Source organism: Salvelinus sp. IW2-2015, linkage group LG36 (assembly GCF_002910315.2).
Source record: "Salvelinus sp. IW2-2015 linkage group LG36, ASM291031v2, whole genome shotgun sequence".
NCBI classification, from domain to species: domain Eukaryota; kingdom Metazoa; phylum Chordata; class Actinopteri; order Salmoniformes; family Salmonidae; genus Salvelinus; species Salvelinus sp. IW2-2015.
In genome coordinates this window covers 32,408,929-32,435,129 of record NC_036875.1, presented here as the reverse complement: position 1 = coordinate 32,435,129, position 26,201 = coordinate 32,408,929, and the positions used below count along the sequence as shown (strand labels likewise).

The 26,201-nt window shown below is 41.8% G+C and overlaps 1 protein-coding gene across 1 annotated transcript in view; it reads right to left on the bottom strand.

Moving 5' to 3' along the window:
* The window catches only part of LOC111959648 (zinc finger protein GLI2-like), a 156,536-nt gene extending 132,839 nt beyond the window's left edge, over window positions 1–23,697 (bottom strand). The window contains exons 1-2 of the mRNA XM_070437600.1: window positions 23,079–23,697; window positions 1,942–2,083 (exon numbers count right to left, since the gene is read on the bottom strand). Of these exons, the coding sequence (XP_070293701.1) occupies window positions 1,942–2,056 (115 nt within the window). The 5' untranslated portion in view covers window positions 2,057–2,083; window positions 23,079–23,697. The remainder of the gene's footprint in view (window positions 1–1,941; window positions 2,084–23,078) is intronic.
* Window positions 23,698–26,201: the final 2,504 nt, after the last annotated feature.

Below are 26,201 nucleotides of genomic sequence, written 5' to 3'. Positions count from 1 at the left end.
CGGTTAGCCAATGTGCGGGAGCACTGGTTGGTCGGCCCAATTGAGGTAGTATGTACATGAATGTATAGTATTTAGTAGTTTAGTAGTTGATTCTACAATTTATATTTGATCATGTATGTGTTTGCTGTTTGTTCTTTGTTATAGAGCCAAAAAGATTGGAGAAGTGGTTTATCCATACATCTCCGTTTTGGATAGATAACTATTTGTGTTGTTGTTTGTTTAGATTCTTCAATTACATTGAGCTGATTTCTGACGTGCTGTTCCTTCTTTTTCCGTAGTGTATTTCTGTATTATTTTAGTGATTCACCATAGTGAAGGCTCAGGTTTTCTGGGTCTCTATGTTTTTGGTTGGATACGTTTCTCAATTTCCTTCTTATCTTTTTGCATTCTTCATCAAACCATTTGCCATTGCTGTTAATTTTCTTAGGTTGTTTGCTTGAACTGTTTTGATTTGATAGGGAAGCTGAGAGGTAAAATATACTGTTTAGGTTTTCTACTGCCCAGTTTACACCTTCACTATTACAGTGACACCGTTTGTCCAGGAAATTGTCTAGAAGGGATTGAATTTGTTGTTGCCTAATTGTTTTCTTGTAGGATGACAATGTTTGTATTTCCAATTTCTTTGATGAAGTCTGGGTTCCTGCTCTTTAGGCCAAAGGCAGTTGACCTCAGACCTTGAGTGTAATAGTGGGGGCTGGGCCTGTTGGTCTGCTCACGGCCTGGGCGTATGTCCTGCTGTCATGTTGAGGTCCTTGCTTCAGGGGCAGGGGGCATGGGGTGGGCAGAAGGGGCATTGGTCTGATATGTTGGGGGGGGGCCTATATAGGGTGTGGCCAGGGTTTGCTTGAGGTGGTCTTAGCTGGTTGGGGTGATGCTGTGGTCTGGGTGTAGGTCCTCCTTGGCATGGGTTCTCTCCCTCTCTCATTCTCTCTCTCTGTGACTCTTTTTCCTTCTCCCTCGGTTTCTTTCTTTCTCTCTCTCTCTCTTTGTCTCTCTCTCTTTTTTCTCCTCAGACCGGACTGACCCACTAAGGGTATCATCACATAAGAGTTGCCTGCGTGTTACTTTCCATTTCAGTCATATGCTATGCAATTTTACTTACAACATAATTTACAACCATCATACTTCGTTGGTCTATGTGGGTTTGAAGAATTGCAAGTGTCCGATATAGGCCACAGTAGATTCCAAGACAATAAATATAATTAGTATTTTTGGAAACAATCTTTGACCATTTCTTTGTAGAGGCGCCAGTGAGGACAGAGAGAAATGTCCTATTTTTCATGTATTTCTCTAAACAATTAATGCTCATATGGCTTTGCTTATGGCAGGCCACCAAGCTTATCAATAAACATAACTAACCAATGCCACACTATCAGATAAAAGCTCATTAGCATATCAAAGGTACTTCCCAGTCCTCGCCGGTGTCAGAGGACTCTGATGCACTGTCGTCCACTGTTACCACAGACAGCTTTAGTAATTCATAACATTTATACTCAGGAGGTAAGAACAAGGTTTTTCAATCTCATTATAGTGTTTTTTCATCTCCCAGTCTCTGACATCTTTGAATCATGCAGTCCCTCTCCATCTATCTCTTTCATGTGCCACTGAGTGGGGGAATAAGCCAATATGAAAGCATACACCAACACAGACCACCGAAACAAAAACTACTTAAAGTCAATATCTGAATCATTTTTAAATTCATGCATTTTACCTTCTGCACGATCAATTAAGTCAAGAAGTATTTTATATTGAAAATATTTTCAGTATGAGAGATACCGTATGACAGGGAGACTCCTATAATGTGTTTGATGTGGGTATTGAAGACTACTTTATGACTGGGAGCATTGCTATACGGTACAGACAGAGTGGAGAGAGGGAAACATTGGGAGGTTTGGAATGGAGAGATGTAGTTGAAGGTGGCAGCTCTTAGACTAGTCATACCTCTGGTAACTGTAGTAGGAGACGGTTTCTTTGGCAGGTCTGAGAAGCTGCTTCCATCCAGACCTGATCCCTTGTGCTCCTTCTTCTCAGTGGCTGTAAGAGCAGAGGTATCCATAGTGGACAGCAGGGAGTCCGTGTCAACCTAGAGAGACAGGGAGGGAAAAGGAAAGATTCAAGCAGAAGATGTGTAAAGGCAATACAAATGTTGCTGACAAAAGATTATTTTGGAATGAGGAGGTGGATTTTGTCACAACACACACACATACTCACTGGCTGTAGCAGTGCCCGAGTTGCCAACAGAGGGAGTTCTACAGATCATACGCTCTGTATTACAGTCCAGCACTGTGTATAAAATATGAAATGAATAAGAAAGAATCTAAAAACTATTCAGTGTCCTGACATGAAGCAGACTTCTCTGAGATAATGCAGAGTGTTGCTGGTTGCCAGGCACCGTCTGGGGCACAGAGAAAGACACAAAAGGACACATTATTTTACCATATTATATCATGTAGCGTGTCTGGTCACAGCCTCCTCTCTTACACAGTCAAACTAAATGTAGATATTTAACTTTTTGTCAGAGAGTAAAAACAGTATCCCTCAGAATATTGTCCACAAATAATACATGAATGTACTGTAACTACCATGTATATAAGCTACATAGTTTTAAGGCGTCACTCAATATGAAAACGTACACTTAAATAGACACAGGTTTTTCAGTTGTTCAGTGTAATAATTTCCTAATGTCCTTCATAGTAAAAATGTGACACACTCAGCAGTCTGTCTTTTAGCCACTATGACATCACCATGACACCACATTCACATGCTTGTTTGAATGGCAGTAGACTTGGCAGCAAATGACTTGTTTGAGTTTGTGGAACCTAGACGATTATCCTCGGCTAAGTGCAAAGAAGTAGCGGTCTCAAGCTAAGAGGGGAGATCACTCCACACTCTCACATTTAAAATCACATTTTAAGAAGAGAAATTGTAGAAATAAGCAGGGTTTATGGCTGTGGAAGCTAGTGACGACCCACTGTCACTAGGCACTAGCTTGTTGTCATGGTTATCAATACTGGTTTTACCCCTTTTAGTGTGTCAATATGAGGGTTTCGTTGTTGACATTGCCTAATCTGACCTGTATGCACTGATTTGATTCATTGTGATTTATTGGTTGATTCATTGGTTGAATATATGTTTATTCAAACATTTTTTCAATGACTTGACAAACAGCACTTATGTATGCGCTTGCAAATAATTTCTGAATTAGGGAGTGCTCTGTCACTATTAACATTTTAACACCACAGGCCTTTAGGTATGGCATACACAGTATTTGCAGCATGTTGGTGTTCTAGAGACCAAATAGGACATTATCTCAACTGATGATACAATTTCTTTCCAATAATTAGTTTATATGCTACTGTAATACATTGATTAAATATGTTCTTTTTCTCTAGCCTTTTACACTAGCCACTATGAACAGTACTCACAGAACACTATCAAGTAATTCAATGTGTGCTCATGTGTGAAGCATCCTTTTAGGTTTCCTGTGGTCCTCCAACATCTTGTGTTCTATTGGAGATATTGCGGACCAGTGGCCATTGGTATGACCCTTCAGAGGTACTAGTCGCCTGTCCCGCTGCCCGTCCCTGTGCCTAGGTAAGCCGATTAAGAAGTGGGCAGCTAACAGGTTTAAAAGGCATCTGTTTCTTTATTGTCTTGCCAAAAGCAAATAAAAGTTGTTTTCCCTCTAGCCATCTTGTCACTGAGGCTGACAACTCATTCATAAGACATTTCCTTTTACGATCACAATCCAAAGCAGTAAGAAGTGTTTTATTATCTGTTTCAGCTGATTCCAATGGTTGTATGACATTGGCAACAAATTATATATATTTTTTTACAATCAAAGGCTCTTGGATCAACGAAGGTATGCCCAACCCTAGAGCACATAGTAAACCCTAAACATAAGTCTATCTGTCTTCCTAGTGACTTGACCCCTGAAGAAGAGAGAATGTCTTCTTGATAACATCATGTTTAATATGAACATCTGGCTTGCAACACATTAATAGCTGTTGTTTCCTGCTATAATTCAAGCCAAGTATCGTTTTTTTACTACTAAAAACAAAAAGCTATGTTTAAAGTGATGAGGAAGCATTGGTCTGAAGCCGAAAAAGAAAATAAATTCACATGAGCACTACAATGTCTACTCTACCCATACTCTACCAAGGTTTTCCAGAACACAGCTTTGACCTATCACAGTAGATATATTAGTCTATTGTACTTCAAACAATGTGTATGCAGGTTGCTTAGTATTCAAACCTTCTCGAAACAGCCTAATTCATACTCTTAGAGGTGCTCCCACAATAATGTGATTTGTACCGCATAGAAGTTAAAGTATTGGATTCTTCGTACACCACACTAATCCCATTCCACTAACATTTCAAGCTTTTTTATTATTATATGAAAGCAAGCTTCTTCTAGTAATATGGTGCCTGATTGTATTTCCTTAAACCTTTATTTTAAAGATGGTGATGCTACAATAATACACATTTACAATAGACCTATATCAAAAAATACATACAACCTAATATAAACAGTGCCTTCGGAAACTATTCAGATCGTTTTTTCCCCTCATCAATCTACACACAATCTACATACCCCAGACCCACCCCTCTAGCTATGCTTTATGGAAGAATGTAACTTAGTTGGCTAGGATATATTGTCAACATTGAGTTGTGGTTCATATGGTACAGTCTTGTTGGCTTGTAGCTACTGGCTAGTTGGCTAGCTAACTGGCTATAATAGCAGCCAGGGAGGTTTGCTAGCTTATTTGTTTGTGCTCGGATTTAGTTTACACAGATGACTTCAGTCATATGAAAATCCTTCCATAGCTAAATATACCTAGCTAGCTTCCTTTCCTTGTAGCTTGCTTCTCATCCGACTGGTGTTAGCTGACTAGCTACAGCTGCTAGCCTGCTATAAGCCAGCTGCTGCTGTTGTTGGGCAGCAACTGAGTTTCTGCTCCTGGTTTTAGAACTCTGAGATTCGACTGGAAAGATGTTACTATTGTCAGAAATGCAACAAAAAGATAGCACATTGTTGGTTCTTAATGGACAGAAATTAGCACGCGAGAGCAATGAATTAGAGATGTAATAAAAACTGTTTCACCTACAAACTTAGTCAATCTGACATTTTGTAAGTCCAATGGTCACTTTATGGACGCTATAGTCTCGTTTGAATCTGAATTTGAGCTAGGTAGGTGCAGAGAATACTCTGAAAACTCAATTGCCAACACCCTGTTAAACAATCCGGTATGTGTACGTCCAATCAAGTTGATTTGCCAAATTTCCTTGAAATTGGTGTCATGTAGGCTTAGATATGATGGTAGGGAGATTTACATTTTAGACTCAATTTAACATCGCCCCCACAATAATCACAAATATACATTAAGCCCTGAGTTGTATATTAAACAGACACAAGCTTGTTCGGTTAAGTCCATTATTAAAAATGTGGGGCTTGGATCTCAGGGTACTGTAGGCTCGGATAAAGGACTAAAGAGCTAGAAAGTGTGTTGCTTGGATAGAAGTGGCTCCAACTTCACCCCCATCCCATCCCCCCACAGCTCCACCATGCAGGTCTTTGGAGCCTCTCTCTGACCCATTCCTCCCTCCCCTCCACTCACCGTCCCTGAAGACAGGGGTGTCAGGCTCTGATGGGACAGTACAGGTGTCAGGAACTGAACAGACAGATGGTGGATGAGGAGAACAAACAACAAGAGGCCATTTCTTCTTCTTCATTTCTCCTTCTTCCCTTCTTCTGGTTGGCTGGTCAGCCTAGTGCAGTGAGCGAACAGGATCGTGGCTCCCCCAGCCCCCTCCACTGACCCCCAGTCCACGTGACCACAGGCAGGGGACTCTATGGTGCTGGGTGTTGGTGGGATAATCCCCTATACAGGACTCCCAGACTCCTTTCTTGGATTTGTCCCTCTGCTGCCACATAACCAATAACCCACCTCTCAGTGAGCGAGTCACAGTCTGGGTCCTGGGATAGTAAAAAAGCTTTTTGTGTTGTCATTCTTCGTCTCTTCTCAAGGTCTTCTAGTCCTGTTTTTATCATACTGGGTTACACAACTTTATTTTTACACTGATTAAAGCCATAAACAAGTTGTATGTCTGAGTGAGACAATCAACAGGAAATAAAAGGCATGTGTAAGCCTGTGTACGAGCCCATTAGAGAGTAGAGAGAAGCGTGAGGACGGAGAGATAGGAGGGTAGCAATGACTATACACAAGTGAGAGGAGACCCAGATGTTGTAGCAGTTCAGTTATACCCCATTATAAACCCTTCTTTCCCCTGGTTGGTGGTTATCTGACCATGTGTTCCAAATGGCACCCTATTCCCTATATAGTGCACTACTTTTGACCAGAACCTGGACTCGGTCAAAAGTGGTGCACTACATAGGAAATTCCATATTTCTCTCTCTCGCTGAATTCAATAGAGCTTTATTGGCATGGGAAACATTTGTAAACATTGGGGCGGCAGGTAGCCTAGTGGTCACGAGTGTTGGGCAAGTAACCCTAAGGTCGCTTGTTCGAATCCTTGAGCCGACAAGGATGAAAAATGTGTCGTTCTGCCCTTAAGCAAGGGAATTAACCCCCAACAACAACTGCTTCCCGGGTCTCTCAATAACAAGTCTATGCTCACTGAGTCTGTACATAGTCAAGGATTTTCTTAGTTTTGGGTCAGTCACAGTGCTCAGGTCATCTGCCACTGTGTACTCTCTGTCTAGTGCAAGGTAGCATTCTAATTTGCTGTTTTTTGGTTGATTCTTTCCAATGTGTCAAGTAGTTCTCGCTCTCTCTGTCTCACTAACGTTCAACATATCCCCTTTCACTAACACTGAAAGGAATGAAAACAGATATCAAAGACAGTCATCATCTATGGAGATTTGCAGACTCCTCTTCTGCACTCCTCTTTCGCCCCTTTCTTCCTATCTCAGGATGATGATACTGATGCTGGTAAGCTCTCTCTCTCTCGTTCCCCCTCTCTCTCTCTTTCTCTCCTGCCTGCCCTTATGCAACCCAACCCTCTCTCTACCCTGGTGTAGTGTGATATATAGGGGTTTGACGCCCCTATACCACCCTCAGATGTCTGGGCCGGTGTTGAACCCGCTTAGGTTTCAGATGTATGGTGGTCCTCAGGTGAGTTATCACCACCAGCATAATGGGGTCTACTTCATAGGGTTTTTGTGTCTTGCAAGTCAATATAAACACGGAGCTATATTGTATGCTCCAAAAAATACAGCATACATTTTATACTAATACAATTGTTTAGAGAAAGACAGACATTATTATCTCAAAATGATGGATAATCCTGAATGAATCATGAATAATGATGAGCGAGAAAGCTACAGAGGGTCAAAGATCATACCCCCAAGACATGCTTACCTCCCCTGGTAATGGTGAGAGGTTAGCAGGTCTTGGGGGTATGATCTTTGATGCTCTGTAACTTTCTCACTCATCATCATTCACCATTAATTCAGAAGTATCCGTAATCATGGTAGCATCCACATTAACATAGAAGTGTTTCGAAACATATTATATTCTTGTTTACAATAAAACTCACTTCAAAATGACAAAACTCATTATTTACCATATTTTTATATGAACTCATCAAAAGAAGAAACGTCCTCTCACTGTCAACTGCGTTTATTTTCAGCAAACTTAACATGTGTAAATATTTGTATGAACATAACAAGATTCAACAACTGAGACATAAACTGAACAAGTTCCACAGACATGTGACTAACAGAAATGTAATATTGTGTCCCTGAACAAAGGGGTCAAAATCAAAAGTAACAGTCGTGGACTGCACCAGATTTGCCAGTTTTTGCAGTGAGATGTTACCACACTCTTCCACCAAGGCACCTGCAAGTTCCCGGACATTTCTGGGGGAAATGGCCCTAGCCCTCACCCTCTGATCCAACAGGTCCCAGACGTGCTCAATGGGATTGAGATCCGGGCTCTTCGCTGGCCATGGCAGAACACTGACATTCATGTCTTGCAGGAAATCACGCACAGAACGAGCAGTATGGCTGGTGGCATTGTCATGCTGGAGGGTCATGTCAGGATGAGCCTGCAGGAAGGGTACCACATGAGGGAGGAGTATGTCTTCCCTGTAAAGCACAGTGTTGAGATTGCCTGCAATGACAACAAGCTCAGTTCGATGAGGCTGTGACACACTGCCCCAGACCATGACGGACCCTCCACCTCCATATCGATCCCGCTCCAGAGTACAGGCCTTGGTGTAATGCTCATTCCTTCGACGAAAACTGCGAATCCGACCATCACCCCTGGTGAGACAAACCACTTTTTGACAGTCCTGTCTGGTCCAGCGACGGAGGGTTTGTGCCCATAGGCGACGTTGTTGCCGGTGATGTTTGGTGAGGACCTGCCTTAAAACAGGTCTACAAGTCCTCAGTCCAGCCTCTCTCAGCCTATTGCGGACAGTCTGAGCACTGATGAAGGGATTGTGCGTTCCTGGTGTAACTCGGGCAGTTGTTGTTGCCATCCTGTACCTGTCCCACAGGTGTGATGTTCGGATGTATCGATCCTGTGCAGGTGTTGTTACACGTGGTCTGCCACTGCGAGGACGATCAGCTGTCCGTCCTGTCTCCCTGTAGTGCTGTCTTAGGCGTCTCACAATACGGACATTGCAATTCATTGCCCTGGCCACATCTGCAGTCCTCCTTGCAGCATGCCTAAGGCACGTTCACGCAGATGAGCAGGGACCCTGGACATCTTTCTTTTGGTGTTTTTCAGAGTCAGTAGAAAGGCCTCTTTAGTGTCCTAAGTTTTCATAACTGCAAGCTGTTAGTGTCTTAACGACCGTTCCACAGGTGCATGTTCATTAATTGTTTATGGTTCATTGAACAAGCATGGGAAACAGTGTTTAAACCCTTTACAATGAAGATCTGTGAAGTTATTTTTATTTTTACGAATTGTCTTTGAAAGACAGGGTCCTGAAAAAGGGACTTTCTTTTTTTGCTGAGTTTATATATTTTTTATTTAACGTTTATTTAACTAGGCAAGTTATTACCACAACATAATCTGAAACACAACCAAAACAAACTGCAAACGCATCCAACAAGTTTGTAGTCACAAGCTTGATGTAGTCATTTCGTGCTATGAATATAAGACCAAATGTATACTTTTTTTGATTTTAATCGATAAGAATCTTTAGGGGTGCCAATAATCTTTATCAAGGGTGTCAATAATTTCATAGCCCACTGTATATCTGTAATGAGTTTTTGTTATTTTTCCTGTGACTATTTTACTGTATATGGCCTAACTGCAGAGTGCAGACTACGGTCTCTCTGCATGTACAGAGATCCTCCATGCACTGTTCTGATGTACTTCTTTTAGTCAAGATGTTCACCTCCCCTCTACAGTCTGGCATTCAGGAAATACATGCCCGTTTCTGTTAACTTCCAACATTGATTTAGGAGCACTGAAATCACTTCACCAATCACTATCCTAACCTCTGTTGGTGGCTTACAGGATCTCAAATATACAGCCTGGGTTAGGGCTATCCCAGACCCCAAAAAAAGTATTGGTAGAAGTGTTTAAACGTGTATTCTTCCATATATACATTAAACAAAAACATAAAAGTAACATGCAACAATTTCAAAGATTTTACTGAGTTACAGTTCATATAAGGAAATCAGTCAATTGAAATAAATTCACTAGGCCCTAAACTATGGATTTCACATGACGGGAAATACAGATATGCATCTGTTGGTCACAGACACCTTAAAAAAAGGTAGGGGCATGGATCAGAAAACCATTCTGTATCTGGCGTGATCACATTTGCCTCATGCAGCGCGACACATCTCCTTCGCATAAAGTTGATCAGGCTGTTGATTGTGGCCTGTGGAATGTTGTCCCACTCCTCTTCAATGGCTGTGAGTAGTTGCTGGATATTGTCGGAAACTGGAACTAGAGCTCCGGCAGTCATGCGTCATGACCGCAGAAATATTCTACGTGACCGTTGAGTCACGGTAATCTCCTCTTATGCACTCTGGACATGTGTTAGTAGTACCCAACTCGCTAATGATCATCAGGTCACTAATGGCCTGGTACTCAGGGCTCTATTGTCCCTCCATCAGGTCCTAATGGCCTCGTAGTCAGGGCTGTATTGTCCCTCTAACCACTCTGACATCAATGCAAACACAATCAAAAATCACATCAAACACTTATCATCAAAACAGTATGTGCTTTAAAACTCACTGTGATTGAACAATTTGAAGAAAGAAGTTCAACAACCAGTTGAAACTGAGTGGAAAACATGATGGTTGTGGGTGTTGTTTCAAAGCCAAACACAACGAAATGGACAGTGCTTTCTACTGTGATGATTCATTCAAAACACCCATATGCATATTAGAGCTTATGGATACACATAGGCCCAATTATGACCTCAAGCCCGAAAAAGACCTCGGAATTAATATGAGTGTGCCTTTATAATACATTGCCTACCGCATATTACACATGGCAGAAAAAACATTTAAAAAATACTGATGTGAGATATCTTTGGTACATAATTGGGCTAGCCTAAATTAAACAAATTCAGAGTTAACCTACAATTATATTGCATTTGTATTTGATTTTGAATAGCCTAGTAATAAGACATTTGTTATATTTTCATAATTAATAGGCTGACACATTCCCTTTAGCTACAAAATATCTCACCACCGTGAGTTTCCTCCCCTCTCTCCTTCATTGGAGAGCCCATTGCATACAGAGATTTGGGTCGGAATATGACCTGTCACACAGCAAAATACCCGGAGTAGCCTATACCTGACATGTTCCTGCCCATTAGAAAAGGGGCCATTCTTAATCAAAACTCATTTTAGATATTAGTAAAGACAGGATTAATTTGAGAATAGTCTGATGGGTGAAAATATGATCACTTGATGAGAGGACAGCGTGTGCAGCCTGAGGCAAAGGAACAGACAGCAAGCATTTTTGACGACTTTCTTAAATCATCAATAGCCTATAGTCGCATCATGCAGCCCATTTACCTTTGGATTTCTAAGGCTTTCTAAGGTTTTTATCATTCACAGCTAAACTTGCTAAATAACTCTAAATCTAGCGTATAAGACCTGTTTCAAATTCTCACTTTTATGCTCTACATCAAACTTCATATGTGACCGACCGGCTCGATTCGGTATTATGTAGCAAAATTTGAAATTGTGTTTTTTACATTGGATAAAAGTAGAGACTCAGAGCTAGAAAATGGTATATGATACACTACAGTTGAGGAACAATGGAAAAGTAATTCTGCTTTGAAAGTTGATAAACTTGTAACCTCACTTTTGAGAAAATGGCCCTTGAATATTTTGTACACGTGCTGGAGAGCTCTTCTTTGTCTACACCGATTCAGCATCATTCACACCCTCTTAAGCTTTAGCACCACACTGCTCTTTAAGGATTCACATGTGAGGCCATGTACTAAATAACCAAAGATTTCAAGACTAGAGGCTGGTTTATACTACAGGTGTGTTCGTAAATTTAATCTGGAGTGCCAGTGTGCTCTGGGCGTTCGTAGACTCAGAGTGTTGTCAGATTGTCCGTTCATAAATTCAGAGCGCTTCGCTCTCGGAGCGTTCAGAGCGCACACTGGACACTCTGGCCAAGGAGTAGAGTTGATCCGAGCATTCTGACCTAACAACAGCAGTCAAGCACCCAAGCTAACTGGCTAACGTTGGCTAGCTTGTTAGCTACTTCCAGACACAAATGAGAGAGCAGGTCACTCTGACCATTTTACTCGCCCTAGCAGAGCTGGTTAGGCTGTTTTTATGTTATTCAGAGTGTTGTTGACTGCAACTGTGCTGCTGGCAACAATTTAATTACACTTTTTTTGCCAACGTTTACTGACACCGGCCATATTCAACGGGTGTTGAGCGTTCGTAAATTCGTCAGTTATTCTGCACTCTGGCACACTCAGATGAACGCTCTGAAATCAGAGTATATTGCCAGAGCGAATTTACCTGCTACGTCTATCGACAGTTGTCGCAGTGACATCATAAATATTCTATTGAAATGGTTACTTGCATAGTGGAGTCTTTTGTTTAGACCTGTAGCTAGTTAGCTAAACAGTTAACCATAATCTGAACTCATAACGTTACTACCCTGCATGAATCTGCAGGTAGCTAACCAACCAGGTTCAATGTTAGCTAGCTACCTAACATTAGGCTATAACTTGCAATGCAAATGGCTCTGAGATACGAATAATATTACTACACAAATCATACACGTAACGTTATCTAGCGAGCCAGCCAGCTAACATTAGCTAGCTAGCTAACAGTACACTTTAACTTAAAATGAAAACAACTTTTTGACTGAATTAGATATGTGTAATATCTGAAAATGTAGCTAGCTAGACTCTCTTACCCGTATACATGGATGGACACCTCTCTCTGTCATAAATGCCATGGTTGTCCTTAGTTTGAAGATGTAATCCGGAGACAGGTGTTTTATACAACAGCCTTCTGTTTGTTCTCTTTTCGACTCCGTCTGCATATTTGCAATAAAACGCCAGAATTTTCTCCATCTCCTTAACTATCATATTCTAATTCCACTGTGCATTCCACTGATTTCAAAACTCGGTCCTCCAGAAAGTGGAGAACAACACCTTTGCAGTATCTTTCAAAAAAGACGCGTTAAAAAGGATTACCTACACATACTGACCAGCTCATGTTATAGACAGAAGCGTGCTAAATGGCAAAACCAATCCAAACTCATCTTTCGGCATGTCCAGCATACCCATTATCTCAGCCAATCATGGCTAGCGGGAAGGTTACTGGCTTTTTCTGTGGGTAAACCAACTAGGCTCATAATTGAACAATATTATTCATATTTACAGATGGCATACAAGTTTGTTATTAAGGCACATGAAAGTTCACATGTTCCAGAAGGCATTTCTGCAAAAAACTTTGATTAAAAAAATTTACGTTCAAATGGCTCTCCTGTGAAATAGTCATGCGCGACATATTCCTAGTTTCCTGAAATGAGTCAAATATGCGCACTCACTCTGGAATGGGAAATCATCTAATATAAAATAATGGCAAGGGACTTATAAGCATATCTTGTTGTCACGTTCTGACCTTAGTTCCTTTTTTATGTCTTGTGTGTTAGGTTGGTCAGGGCGTGAGTTGGGGTGGGTAGTCTATGTTCTTTTTTCTATGTTGTTATATTTCTGTGTTTGGCCTGGTATGGTTCTCAATCAGAGGCAGCTGTTGATCGTTGTCTCTGATTGAGAATCATAYTTAGRTAGCCTGTTTTCCCCATTTTGGKTGTGGGTGTTTWTTTTCTGTGTAGTGTCTGTTCACCTTGCAGAACTGTTTMGTTTTCWCCTCGTTGTTATTTTGTGTAGTGTTCAGTTTTCAATTAAATTATGACAAACACTTACCACGCTGCATTTTGGTCCTCTTCTCCTTCACCAGACGAGAATCGTTACACTTGTCTGCTAAATGAACAAGCCTACAGCCTATGGATGGCCCTTAGCCAGATAACATACAGTAGGCCAACTCATATTCTGTTATCTGAAATAAATGTTTCTTCATAACATATTGTTTCTTTAGACCTTATTCAAATAAATCATGGATTTATTGTGATGGTGTATATTCAATTTATTTATTAGACTTTTTTAAACGTAGATGTTCCAAAGGCAGCGCATCAGTGGCTTGTATGCGTGGAGGCCTAGAGATGCTAAATGTGTTTATGTTAATTAACGATCAATTACTGTGACACCGGCAGACTTTTGCATGACAATAACAGGCTGACAAAATGTCATGAACGCCACAGGCCTAACTGGAACACTCTGTCGTACACGTCGATCCAGAACATCCCAAACATGCTCAATGGGTGACATGTCTGGTGAGTATGCAGGTCATGGAAGAACTGGAACATGTTCAGCTTCCAGGAATTGTGTACAGATCGTTGCGACATGGGGCCGTGCATTATCACGCTGAAACATGAGGTGATGGTGGCGGATGAACAATGGGTCTCAGGATCTCGTCATGGTCTCTCCGTGCATTCAAATTGCCATTGATAAAATGCCAATGTATTTGTTGTCCGTAGCTTATGCTTATGCTACGGACTATAAAATGTTGTGTGCCCGAACAAAATGTTGTCATAATATATGCACAAACTGTTTCCGAACTGTTTTGGCTGGGAAGCATGTGGATGCTTTAAGACAAAGGCACATTCTAGATGGGGGAATCACTGTCTTCAGAACAACATCCACCCCTGAAAACCTTTGAAGCCCTGGTTTAAAAAGGGCACAGGTTAAAATATATGGTGGAAAAGGAACTGGCAGCATTCATTAGTCATATGCGTGACTCAGACGCAGGAAGGAATATCTGTTGTATGACTTGTCATATAGATAGGTGTCCTCCTGGTCAGTGAACCGAGAAAGGAAACTATTGCCCTAACATGTTCACAAAGGAAGCTTGAGTCAACTGACAGTAGACTATCTGAAATTTGAGCACTCATATTAGAGGAAGATCAGACTGTAACAGTGAAGAGAAATAGTGAAAGGTGCTACGGTATATACTGTATGCCCATTGCCCAGGCTAGGAAAGTACTACTATTACTGCCTTAACATGGATTCAAAAGCAAGGAAAGTACTACTATTACTGCCTTACAATGGATTCTCCGGCCAGGAAAGTACTACTATTACTGCCTTAACAAGTTCACAAAGGAAGCCTGAGAGAACTGGCACTTGACTATAAACCTTATTTATCCAGAGCCAGGTCAAAAGTAGTGCACTAAATAAGGAATAGGATGCCATTTTCAGATTTTGACTATGAAAAAATACTTTGAGTACACACTGTACATTCACTGAGTAAGGTACACTAGATCCCGTGTCCTGTTCTTAGTAGCTGGGAGGCAATCAGTCAGTCACTCAGAGGCCATGTTCTTCCAATGATCCCCAGAATGAACAGATGTACACATACGAGTCCTGTGGATGAGCTGTTCCCTTTAACCCACCCTCCCCCACCACCACTCGCTGCTAGTACATGCAATATCCTGTGGTTGATCTCTTTATATAAAACAGATGTAAAGACTCAAACACAATCGCCTGAGAAATGTCCTAACTGTTTTTTAGGGGGTAGATCAGCTTTAATATTGCAGATAGATTGTAGCTTCCATCAATGTAATTGTCTGCATCATTTTCATTTGATACGTTACAGCCTTATTCTAAAATGTATTAAATAAAAAGAATCCTCAGCAATCTACACACAATACCCCGTAATGGCAAAGCGAGAGAAATAACAGAAATACCTAATTTATATAAGTATTCAGACCCTTTGCTATGAGACTCGAAATTGAGTCCACCTGTGGTAAATTCAATTGATTGGACATGATTTGGAAAGGCACACACCTGTCTATATAAAGGTCCCACAGTTGACAGTGCATGTCAGAGCAAAAACCAAGCCATGAGGTCGAAGGAATTTTCCGTAGAGCTCAGAGACAGGATTGTGTCGAGGCACAGATCTGTGGAAGGGTACCAAAAAATGTTTGCAGCATTGAAGGTCACCAAGAACACAGTGGCCTCCATCATTCTTTAAATGGAAGAAGTTTGGAACCACCAAGACTCTTCCTAGAGCTGGCCGTCCAGCCAAACTGAGCAATCAGGGGAGAAGGGCCTTGGTCAGGGAGGTGACCAAGAACCCGAGTTCCTAGAATTCCTCTGTGGTGATGGGAGAACCTTCCAGAAAGACAACCATCTCTGCAGCACTCCACCAATCAGGTCTTTATGGTAGAGTGGCCAGACGGAAGCCACTCCTCAGTAAAAGGCACATGACAGCCCGCTTGGAGTTTGCCAAAAGGCACATAAAGGACTCAGACCATGAGAAACAAGATTCTCTGGTCTGATGAAACCAAGATTGAACTCTTTGCCCTGAATACCAAGCGTCACGTCTGGAGGAAACCTGGCACCATCCCTACGGTGAAGCATGGTGGTGGCAGCATCATGCTGTGGGGGTGTTTTTCAGCAGCAGGGACTGGGAGACTAGTCAGGATCGAGGGAAAGATGAATGTAGAAAAGTAGAGAGACCCTTGATGAAAACCTGCCCCAGAGCGCTCAGGACCGCAGACTGGACAACGACCCTAACAGGACAACGACCCTAAGCACACAGCAAGAAAATGCAGGAATGGCTCCGGGACAAGTCTCTGAATGTCCTTGAGTGGCCCGATCGAACATCTCTGGAGAGACCTGAAAATAGCTGTGCAGCAACGCTCCCCATACAACCTGACAGAACTTGAGGGGCTCTGCAGAGAAGAATGGGAGAACCTCCCCAAATACAGGTGTGCTAAGCTTGTAATGTCATACCCAAGAAGACTCAAGGCTGTAATTGCTGCCCAAGGTGCTTCAACAAAGTACTGAGTAAAGGGTCTGAATACTTATGTAAATTTAATATTTCTGTTTTTATTTGTAATAAATTATCAAAAAAATCTAAAAACTTGTTTCTGCTTTGTCATTATGGGGTATTATGTGTAGATTGACGAGGAAAAAAACTATTTAATCAATTTTAGAATAAGGCTGTAACCTAACAAAATGTGGAAAAAGTCAAGGAGTCTGATTAGTTTCTCAAGGCACTGTACATACACGTCCACATATATAAATATTCTAACTGTGATCATTTCAATTTCTCACTATGTAATTACATTGGGGTTTGTGTGTTGGGGAGTTTTGTTATGTTGTGGCCATGCAGTAACAAGAAAATCATTGTGCTAAAAACAATATTCATACAAGCACTTGATCAAGTCATGTCATGTATGGTCAAAGAAGTTGCCATCTGCTCAGGAGAGGAGAAACCATAGATGATCATATCATTCTATGGGAGAAACCCTCAGCTCAGATCAGCTGTCATTTGTGCCACATTGCAGTCGGCTTCTTTCTTTCAGTAGCATTTGGGGCCTGGTCATTTATCCTAAATGTGTTGTTACGACTCAATCTCAACAGTTACAGCTGTCAATATCCTCACCAGGCCCCTTAGGCAACAGCGGGTGGTGTGGGTGGTATGGTGTGCACATATGTGTGCATCCCTTTGAATCAAAGGCAATAATCTACAGTTGTCATTTGTCCTTCCAAGTTTATCTATTTAATGATGACACATCCACATTGATATTACAAGAGATTATCATTCTAATATAAGTGCTTTTGAAAGCAGACTTTATCTCTGAAGTGTGTGTGTGTGTGCCGGCAGTCTGTCAGCTGTTCCTCAGCTCGGACGCCTTGGTGACAAGGGGACAGCCCTAGCTGTTGTCTGAGGCCCTTGTGTGTGGGGGGTCAATGTCCTACCAGCTGCCACAAGCACACCAAGAGGTGCGATGACAACCTGGAAGCCACACTGAGCCAAAAATACCTGGTTAAGCAATCAGCCTAGCCTGTACTTCAATTGTCAGAACATGTCCGTCTTTTACAAGTGATGATTCAGAAGCATTGACACCTAGTGACTCTTTGAGAATGATAACAAAAGGTGTAAAGACCGGCCACCCACACATGAGATGGTAGTAATAGGTACGTTAACACCACAAGAGTTCTTAATGGTCTTTTCCAATCTGTCTATTTTAAGGAAGTTCCACACTTTTCTCAACACTGAGGATAAGGAGCTCGGGGATACTGTTACAGTTCTGCCATGACCGCATTCATGCCGATTCTACTCTGAACACACATTGCGCAACATATTTGTTGTATTATATTTGAAAAGTCTTACATGGTTCAAGTTACTGAGAGAAGACAAAAGCAGCATGCATCCACATATAATCCTCGTCCCATCAGGTTCTCCCATCTAATGAGAGGATTCCAAAACAAACTACCTCAAAATGGACTGAACCCAAAACCAGAGTTCTGTTCTGAGCCGGAGAGAGGCCGACGCAATGGCGGCAGGCAAGCAGCGAGCTAGTGGACATGTGTGGGGGAGGGAGTTGGTGTAGAACAGGGCTCTCCAACCCTGTTCCTGGAGAGCTACCATCCTGTAGGTCTTTAGCTCCAACCCTAATCTAGCGCACCTGATTCTAAAAATTAGCTGGTTGATAAGCTGAATCAAGTTAGTTACAACTGGGGTTGAAAGAAAAACCTACAGGAGGGTAGCTCTCCAGGAACAGGGTTGGACAGCCCTGGTGTAGAAGAACCAAATGGTTTCTTTGCAAGCAGCTAAATGCTTTCAATGCGCTCCCCTCGTCTCCTAGTCTATCACAGAGGAGTCTGTGGCCTGGCACAAAGTAAGGGACTTCATATTTCTCATCATATGGAATGTAATACGATTACATTCAGCCCCTATGGGCAAGTCAGCAAGTCAACTTTGCTTTGTAGCTACGGGAGGCCTTTGGATAAATCATAACTTACATCTGAGGCCTCTCCCTTTTCTCAAAACCCCATTGTTGGAAGCACAAACAGAGCATGCACACACGCCACACACACTCACACACACACACTGTTGAATATGCTGCGTGTTCTGCAAGCGGCCGCTCTATAGACCTGACGCTCTGCATCAGATTAAAGCCGACGGCAAACACTGAAGACAATACACCATTGTCTGGGAGTCCATGTCAGTCTTAGGAACAACCAACACAGTGAATCTGGTCATTCATTGGCAATGGAGAGTAAGATAGGAGAAGACACAGTGGTGTTAATAATGATACTCTGTCTGGGCTGCTGCCAGCTGCTGTGAAAGGAAAGTTTCCGTGATGGAACCGCAGATCATCTTGTTACCCTGGCTAACCCGCTATAGGAGGTGATTAGCAGTAGGATCAAGGCAACCCTCTCCGATTAACCACATGCTGAGCTCAGATCTCTTCAGTGTCCGCCAGGCTTGGTGTTGGTTCAGAGCGTACATGGTTCGGCTACATTTTGGCTATATATTATTATGATTATATATATATATATATATCTTGGTGCCAGTGGACCGGAAAAGCTTGACTGGTAGTGTACTGGAAACCAAACACAACCCATGTTTTTTTCTCAAGCCATTTAGCTGGTTGAGCAAAGTGGGCCGGTCCAGTTGTGGTTATCTCTGTGTTAGCGCAGAGCTCTGCAGCTTAAACCCAATGGTTTATTTTAGGATGAAGTAATGAAATAAATGTTGTGTCCACCACTCCAACTGGCTAACTTGCTTTGACCTATAGAACCACTGCTAAAAGCCTGTGTTTGGAGAACTCTGGCCGTGGGGCTGGGTATCGTTTCAAGATGTCATGGTGTTGACACATCATATATAACACAATGTAAATTGTATACATGATTTAATCTGTTGAAGTTTCATTCCTTCCTCCCTCAGAGAACAGTGTGAAGGCAGGCTGGGACTACAGAGTTATGAAGTCCAGAGGCCCCAAAGTCGTACCCTACTCCCTATGTAGTGCACTTCTTTTGACTCGGACCATTGTTAAAACTAATGCACTATAAAGGGAGTAAGGTGTCATTCCGGATACACCCCTGGAGTCCAAAGGCCCCCAAAATATCCCCACTTTGGTGCTTGTGACTGACTGGGAGAATTTTGTTAAATTAATGGGTAGGTCTAGAGGAAATAGATCATTAGGCCTTGTTGCGTGACTTACAGAAACCTGGAAATAGTGTTTCCTCGAGAGAGAAACCATGTCCTCCGTAATTGTAGCTTAGCTTCTTGCTTTTTGATGAGGGCGACTCACTGTGCCTCCCGCCTCCAAAGATTGATGACATCAATCATAATGTAATGAGGTTGTCAGTGATTTTACCATACAGCGCTTAAATGGCTAGTTAAAACCACATTGGACTCTCTCCTTTACTTTTACAATTACGTGTTTTTTTACAGAGGAGGCCATACATGGTTTCCCATTTTCTTTCGATAACAACAGATGTAAATTCTCTCAACCTCACATTCCATGGCACTGTGTGTCTTAGTAAGGACTCGTTCTTGTGGCTGGCCCTGTGAGAGATGGAGAGGGGGGTGAGGTGGGGTCTAAGTACTCACTCCTTGGCCTAGCTGGCCCTGTGAGAGGTGGAGTGGGGAATGAGAGGGGACAAGGCCAGGCAGGGCAGGTTGCTACTCTCCCTCTTCCAGACCGGATATGATGTGATCCTATTTAACCCCAGACACTTGAAAGAGAATGAGCCAGATGCCTCGAGGGTATGGTATAACAGACACTAAAAAGCCTTGATTGTGTCCACTTGCCATCCCAAGCCAATGCAGAGAGGAACTCAAAGAGGGACCCTGAAAACAAATGAATGTAGCTTCTCTGCCGACTGCCGTCACTTTACTCGTCCCTGTGTTTTCCCCCTTCCCTCCACCTTACCCCTCATCTCAAGTACAGCCTCGCTGTAAGAAGAGTGCACCGTGGCGGACTAGAATAGTTCAACACATAGATGTCTTTTTACAGCTCCCTAAATGGCCATTAAATACCCATCAATTGAGCTCCAGACATGAGTGTACTTCAGCCACCCTCCACCCCCACACAGCTCTCACCAGCCTGGGCTGAAGGAAGGCTGCAAGGTCCTGCTAGACACCCAGTATTGTCCAACACTCTCAAAGTGGTGTCTCTGACGGGTCTAGAATGATAATGCTCTTTTCACTCGATGGCAACCACTCGTTGTACACAACGTCAGAGGTATACGTCATCTAGATAGTCGGGAAATAGTGTTGGTCTCAACAATGTGTTGCAAAACATACAGCAGGTTTAACAAGACTGGTGGGAAGGTGGCATGTTAATTTTCCTTCACAGCAATGGAAATATGAAAATATAGTTTAAATGCACTGTAGGCCATTTTGGATATGATTCAACCATCAACGATTTGCCGATATTAAAACGGTGTGGTTTGTAATCATAATGGCCTAATATAACCACGTAATACGGCCATCAGAACAGAAACATAATTGTGGGAAAGCAGCCGTTCTGGGAAACATGTAGAGATACATAACATATAGAGATACAGCAGCTGTAGTTCTTTCTTTTACATCAAGTAGATTTCTAAACACACCAACTTTCTCAACTGTATACCTGAAACATTGGCTTTTCTCCTGGTAGAATCTCTGAGCAGTTTAAGGGGACTGAGCTTAAAGGGACTGCAATCTAGGAATGCCATGCTATAGTAAATGGCTTTATCAGAACAGTATAGTATCTTAGCTCACTGAGGTGTGAGAGGAGAGAGAGAAAGAGAGAGACAAGAAAACCCTGTTCTTTAAAAAAAAATGTTGTCCTCTCTATAGGGGGGAGGTCTGTCCTCTTCCTGTCCTCCTCAGAGTCATTCAAACGGTATTTTCCTCCTGACCCTCTTGCATGCTAGACTTCATCAGAATAGTTTTTTTTTTTAAGTCCCCCCACCTCTCCTCCTTTCCCTTTTCCAGTATTCGGTTCATTACATTTCTGCAGACTTCCAGAGAAGAAAAATGCCCGATCAATAAAGTAGAGAGAGCTGTGGAGGGACGTGTGAAAGAGAGGAACGGAGGGTAAGGGGAACATAGAAAAGAGAGAGAGGCTGGCTCTGGCTTGGGAGATGAAAGTGACATCGCCACCATGGGTTTCAGAGCCTAGAGAAAAGAACCCCAAGCCGAGCTTGAATAGGCTGAATAGCCCCATCATTTCTTTACATTCTTTCACTCTCCCCAGGCCTGACTGCTGGAACTCTTCATTCAGCACAATGGCAAATGCACTAAAACTTTTTTCTCATGCTAATGTTCCCACAACTGCATGGGCATCAACGCATTAAATTAAAATCACACTCATGGTGGATACACAGGCATGTATCCACCATGCGCAACACAGAAATGCATACCACCATGGATGCTTTTTGCAAGAGTCAGAGCTTTTTCCTTGAGCATTTGTCTATTCTTACTTTTCATTTCTTTCTTTACACTGTTTTCTTTTCACTTTAATCTCTAGAGAACATACTATTGTTCCTTTGTAAAATCCTGCAGTTTTAACATTCTTCAGTAAGCCCATGACATCAAATAACTTTAACCATTCCTTTCATCAGTTTTACATTTGAGTTGATGAATATCACTGATTAAGGAATTCATTTTACATTTAAACTATATCCTTTGAATTGATATACAATCCTAAAACCATGTCTATTCTTTTTTATTTGTAGTTCTATAACTGATCTGAATGCAGACCAAAACAAGGATGAAAATGGTGCTCATATTATTAGTTCAGGCGTTAGCCTAGGGATTATTAACACACACTCTAGATGGGTAAAAGCCAACAGTAAATATAGCTGTTTTTACCCACACAAAAGCGTCAAGTGTTTGTTGATTACTCAGGCTACAGTGCAAACAGGCAAACAACTGAGAATTTTTCAACAATAAGTACACAACTCCTACTGACATGGGAGATTCAAGGAGGTGCCCTTAATTCCACAGCATGTCAAGCACTTGAAACATTTATTGCAAGTGTTTAAATGAGAGGGATCTTGAAATAATCTGTACACGGAGTGAAGTGAGTGCACACTTGAGCACCTATCACTTTCTTTTACGTCAACTTGTAGCCACTGTGTATAGGCCTACAGCCAGTCTGCCACAAACGTTAGTGTGAAAAGCACAATTAAATTGGAATGTAGCCTATGAAATGTGTCAATCTGAAACCACTCAAAATTATGACAACAACATTTGAGAACACATGTCCCTAAACCTTCTATAGAAATTAAAACTTCCGGAAATATGCACAAAATGTATTGCAAAATAAAAGTTACTGTTTACATCGAACTTTGCACACATTTTTAGAATCATATTTAAAGATGCAGTGAATCACGATAGGTCTAGGCTACTACTCTGCTGGGCATTTGGAAGTCAGTAGAAGGGTTGACGCCGCGGCTTTCGGATCACATCTCTTCGCATATGGATCAAGTTGCAATACAGAATGTTTTGGATTCCAATGTCAGTTAAGTTCAAAGTGCAAATGTGATGTGGAGTTACCCAAACCCCATCTGTCCTTGACACGCAAGATTATTCAATATGACTGCAGGATAGTGGTTTACATTTAAACACATATAGCTCGTCTATTGAATTCAGCATCAAGAGGTTTCAAATAAGAAATTAATAATTTGTTTTAAAATGTATCCAAGCTTGTCATCTAGGCTAGCCTACACCACAACAAAAACTGTCCTTACCTTGAATACTTTCTCTTTAGACCCCGATGCTGTTTTGTTCACTTTGTCCGACGACTCTCTGCAAGTATTTCGAGAATAAGGCTAAAGTGTACTTTTTCAATGAAAACAGCCGAGACCGGCTATGTCTCTGAAAAAAAATTACTTTAAGAAAAGTTTGAAAGTCTACTCAAAGTTCGGGACACGGCATCCCTCGGATAACTCATTTAACACGGAGGAGCGCAATTACTCGCATCTAACTTTTACAATCCATCATCTTCAAGCGGTAACGTTTTCTCACTCACCTTTGAGTTTTTACATAAGAAAGCGCATGACATGTTTTCGCCAGAATACGTGGTTGAAAATGTAAACTAAAACTAGATTTTAATCGACAGTTGTTCTAGACATGCGGTGGTGAGATCTTCAAGCTGATCTGTTTTCAATCCGATCCCCTCTTTCTCTCCCCCTCTCTACCCTCCAACTCCTCCGTGCTCCCTGTTGAGTTGAGCCATTTGCTGCTCCAGATGGGCCGGGCTAACTCAATCCAGCAGTTGGACCCAGGTACAAGTTCGATAAAGTTTAATTATTGTTCGATTTCACAGACTTCAGGCAGGAACGTTACTGGGAGCTAATTTTGTCAGATACACATGGGCTATTCAATTGAGAATAGGAGCATCATTGCAACTGACTAGTATATCACCCAACCGACCCCCCTCCTCATATAAACGTATTTTTTTGGCCATCACATATTTTTGGGTAATTGATATCTTCTTCCCCGTCTCCATTTGTCTTGGCATAGCCTTACAGCAGCAACACTGATGAAATCAATTTGGAGACAAGCCTTCCACATAGCCCACACAAAGCAACTCATTAGGCATACTTTCCGCCATTATCAACAGTGCCTGGTACTAGCAAGTTACATGATGTGTCAGACTTTAACACTTGGAATGCGGATGTGGGTATATATATATATATCAGGCCTTTCTGATTAATGTGTCTGAGCAACATGATGTCTGTGAGTTGAATAAGGGTTTGTGTGGATAATAGGGTAGTCCAAACAAAAGCTGTTTTCTGGACTATTTGAATGCACCTCTGTTTTGTGTCATTGTCAGTAAAAGTCTCATAATTCTCAAAAAGAAAAATAACAGAACAGTCATGACAGTCTTTACCTATTTATCAGACAACTCAAAAGCTTGTGTTCTTTACCCGCTTTTTTCTTCTCTCGCTTTTCTTGTGTGTGTTTTAAAAAATCTATATTATTACCTTTATTCTGCATTGTTGGGAAAGAGCTCGCAAGTTAAGCTTTTCACTGAACTGTTTTACACCTGCTGTATCCTGTGCATGTGACAACTTTTAACCTTTGAAACACATCTTGGAGTTTGGATTTGACCCATGATCACCAATTCAGCGGATATTGAGGGAAACAGTGACTTCTTGTGGACATCGAGAATACAACCGTTGCATTCATTCATAGGTTGTGTGTGTATGTGAAAGAGAAAGAGAGATAAAGACAGAGGGAGGAACATAAAGAGAGAGAGGTGGGTAGAAAGAGTGAGCAAGAGTGGGAGACAAAGAGTGGGGATAGCGAGAGAGAGAAAGAAACAGAGAGAGAGTGAGAAAGAATGCGAGAGAAAACGAGGGAGAGAGAGAGTGTCAGGCCTGGCTGCGTCCACCTATTGTTAATCTCTCTGTGGGCACAGCATGCCTGGATGCCCCCTCTCAAAACCAGGCTGTGCACATGAGCCCACTCTGTGCCTCTGCTTGTCTGTATAAAAGGGGGTGAACGCCAGTGTCAAGCCGTTTGCATTTCTCCTCTGCCAGCGGATCCTACAGCCTGGAATTTTAATGAGCATGTTGGGTTTCTGATTTCAGGAGCAAAACAGGAGCGAGGCAAGGAAGAGAGAGGCGTTATAGAGTTTCATAGACCATTCATAAAGTCTTCATAAGCATCACCTAGATGCTTCATAAAGTCTTCATAAGCACTACCTAGATCCTTCATAAAGTCTTCAAAAGCACTATGTAGATGCTTCATAACAAAACCTTCATAAGCATTACCTAGATGTTTCATAAAGTCTTTATAAGCACTACCTAGATCCTTCATAAAGTCTTAAAAAGCACTACCTAGATGCTTCATAACAAAACATTCATAAGCACAATTTAGATGCTTCACAAATGAGTTGATGGTGAGTGAGATCACCTGTTGCTTATGATCTGGTCACATGATCTCATGCATACTTTCAGCATTACACAACCCTCACCTCAAGGTGCAGATCTAACCAAAACATAATCAATCAAAAGTGTTTGTGCTGGTGTATGTTTTTGGCTATGAATCAACTATTCATTGTTTTTCCAAGTTATTGACATAGTCTTTCCTCATTTAATTAAATCTACAACAATAAATTACCACATATCTATTTTTCTGTTCTGTTGATCTATTTAATAACAGGACAGTAGGGATGGTGCTGGCTGCTTTAGCCTACATTTGCCTACATACTACAGAAAGTTTGCATATGAACAACAGTTTACTGTATTTTGTTGCATTGTTCACAGTATGATTGTTTGTGTTTACAACTGAGAACCGACAAGACGTGTCCGAAAGCATACATTTGTTATATCACATCCCTGACCTGGCGTGTGAGGTAAACCCTCTCTGTGTGATGACACAGTTAGTTAGCCTTCTGCTGGAGTATATAGCCTGTCTTTTCCTATTATCTCCAAATCATCTCTGGGGTCCACTGTGTATCCAAACCCAAAAAACACACACACACGCACTTGCACCTTATAGTATTCAAAAGCAACATTATTAAACAAATTGCACACCAACTCGGTACTCTTATCTGGTGTACTTGATGTAGAATACCTACTCTGAATGAAATTGTTCTGTAGGCGTAAACTTTGAAAGAATTTGAGACACTTGCTGGAAAAAGTGAATTTGTATGAATACACTACCATCAAGTGGTGTAAAGTGGTATCACAGTGTTGGTTCTTATTACCAGGGTATAGGCCTGTACAAAGCAGTTTACAATGCATTTTAAACTGAGGATACTCACCCCTCTGGCTGCTCTATCTTTATGGTCAAGTTGAAGGAGAACAGCGGCTTGTGTCTCTTAAACAGACCCGAGGAGAGTCACGGACACACACACACAC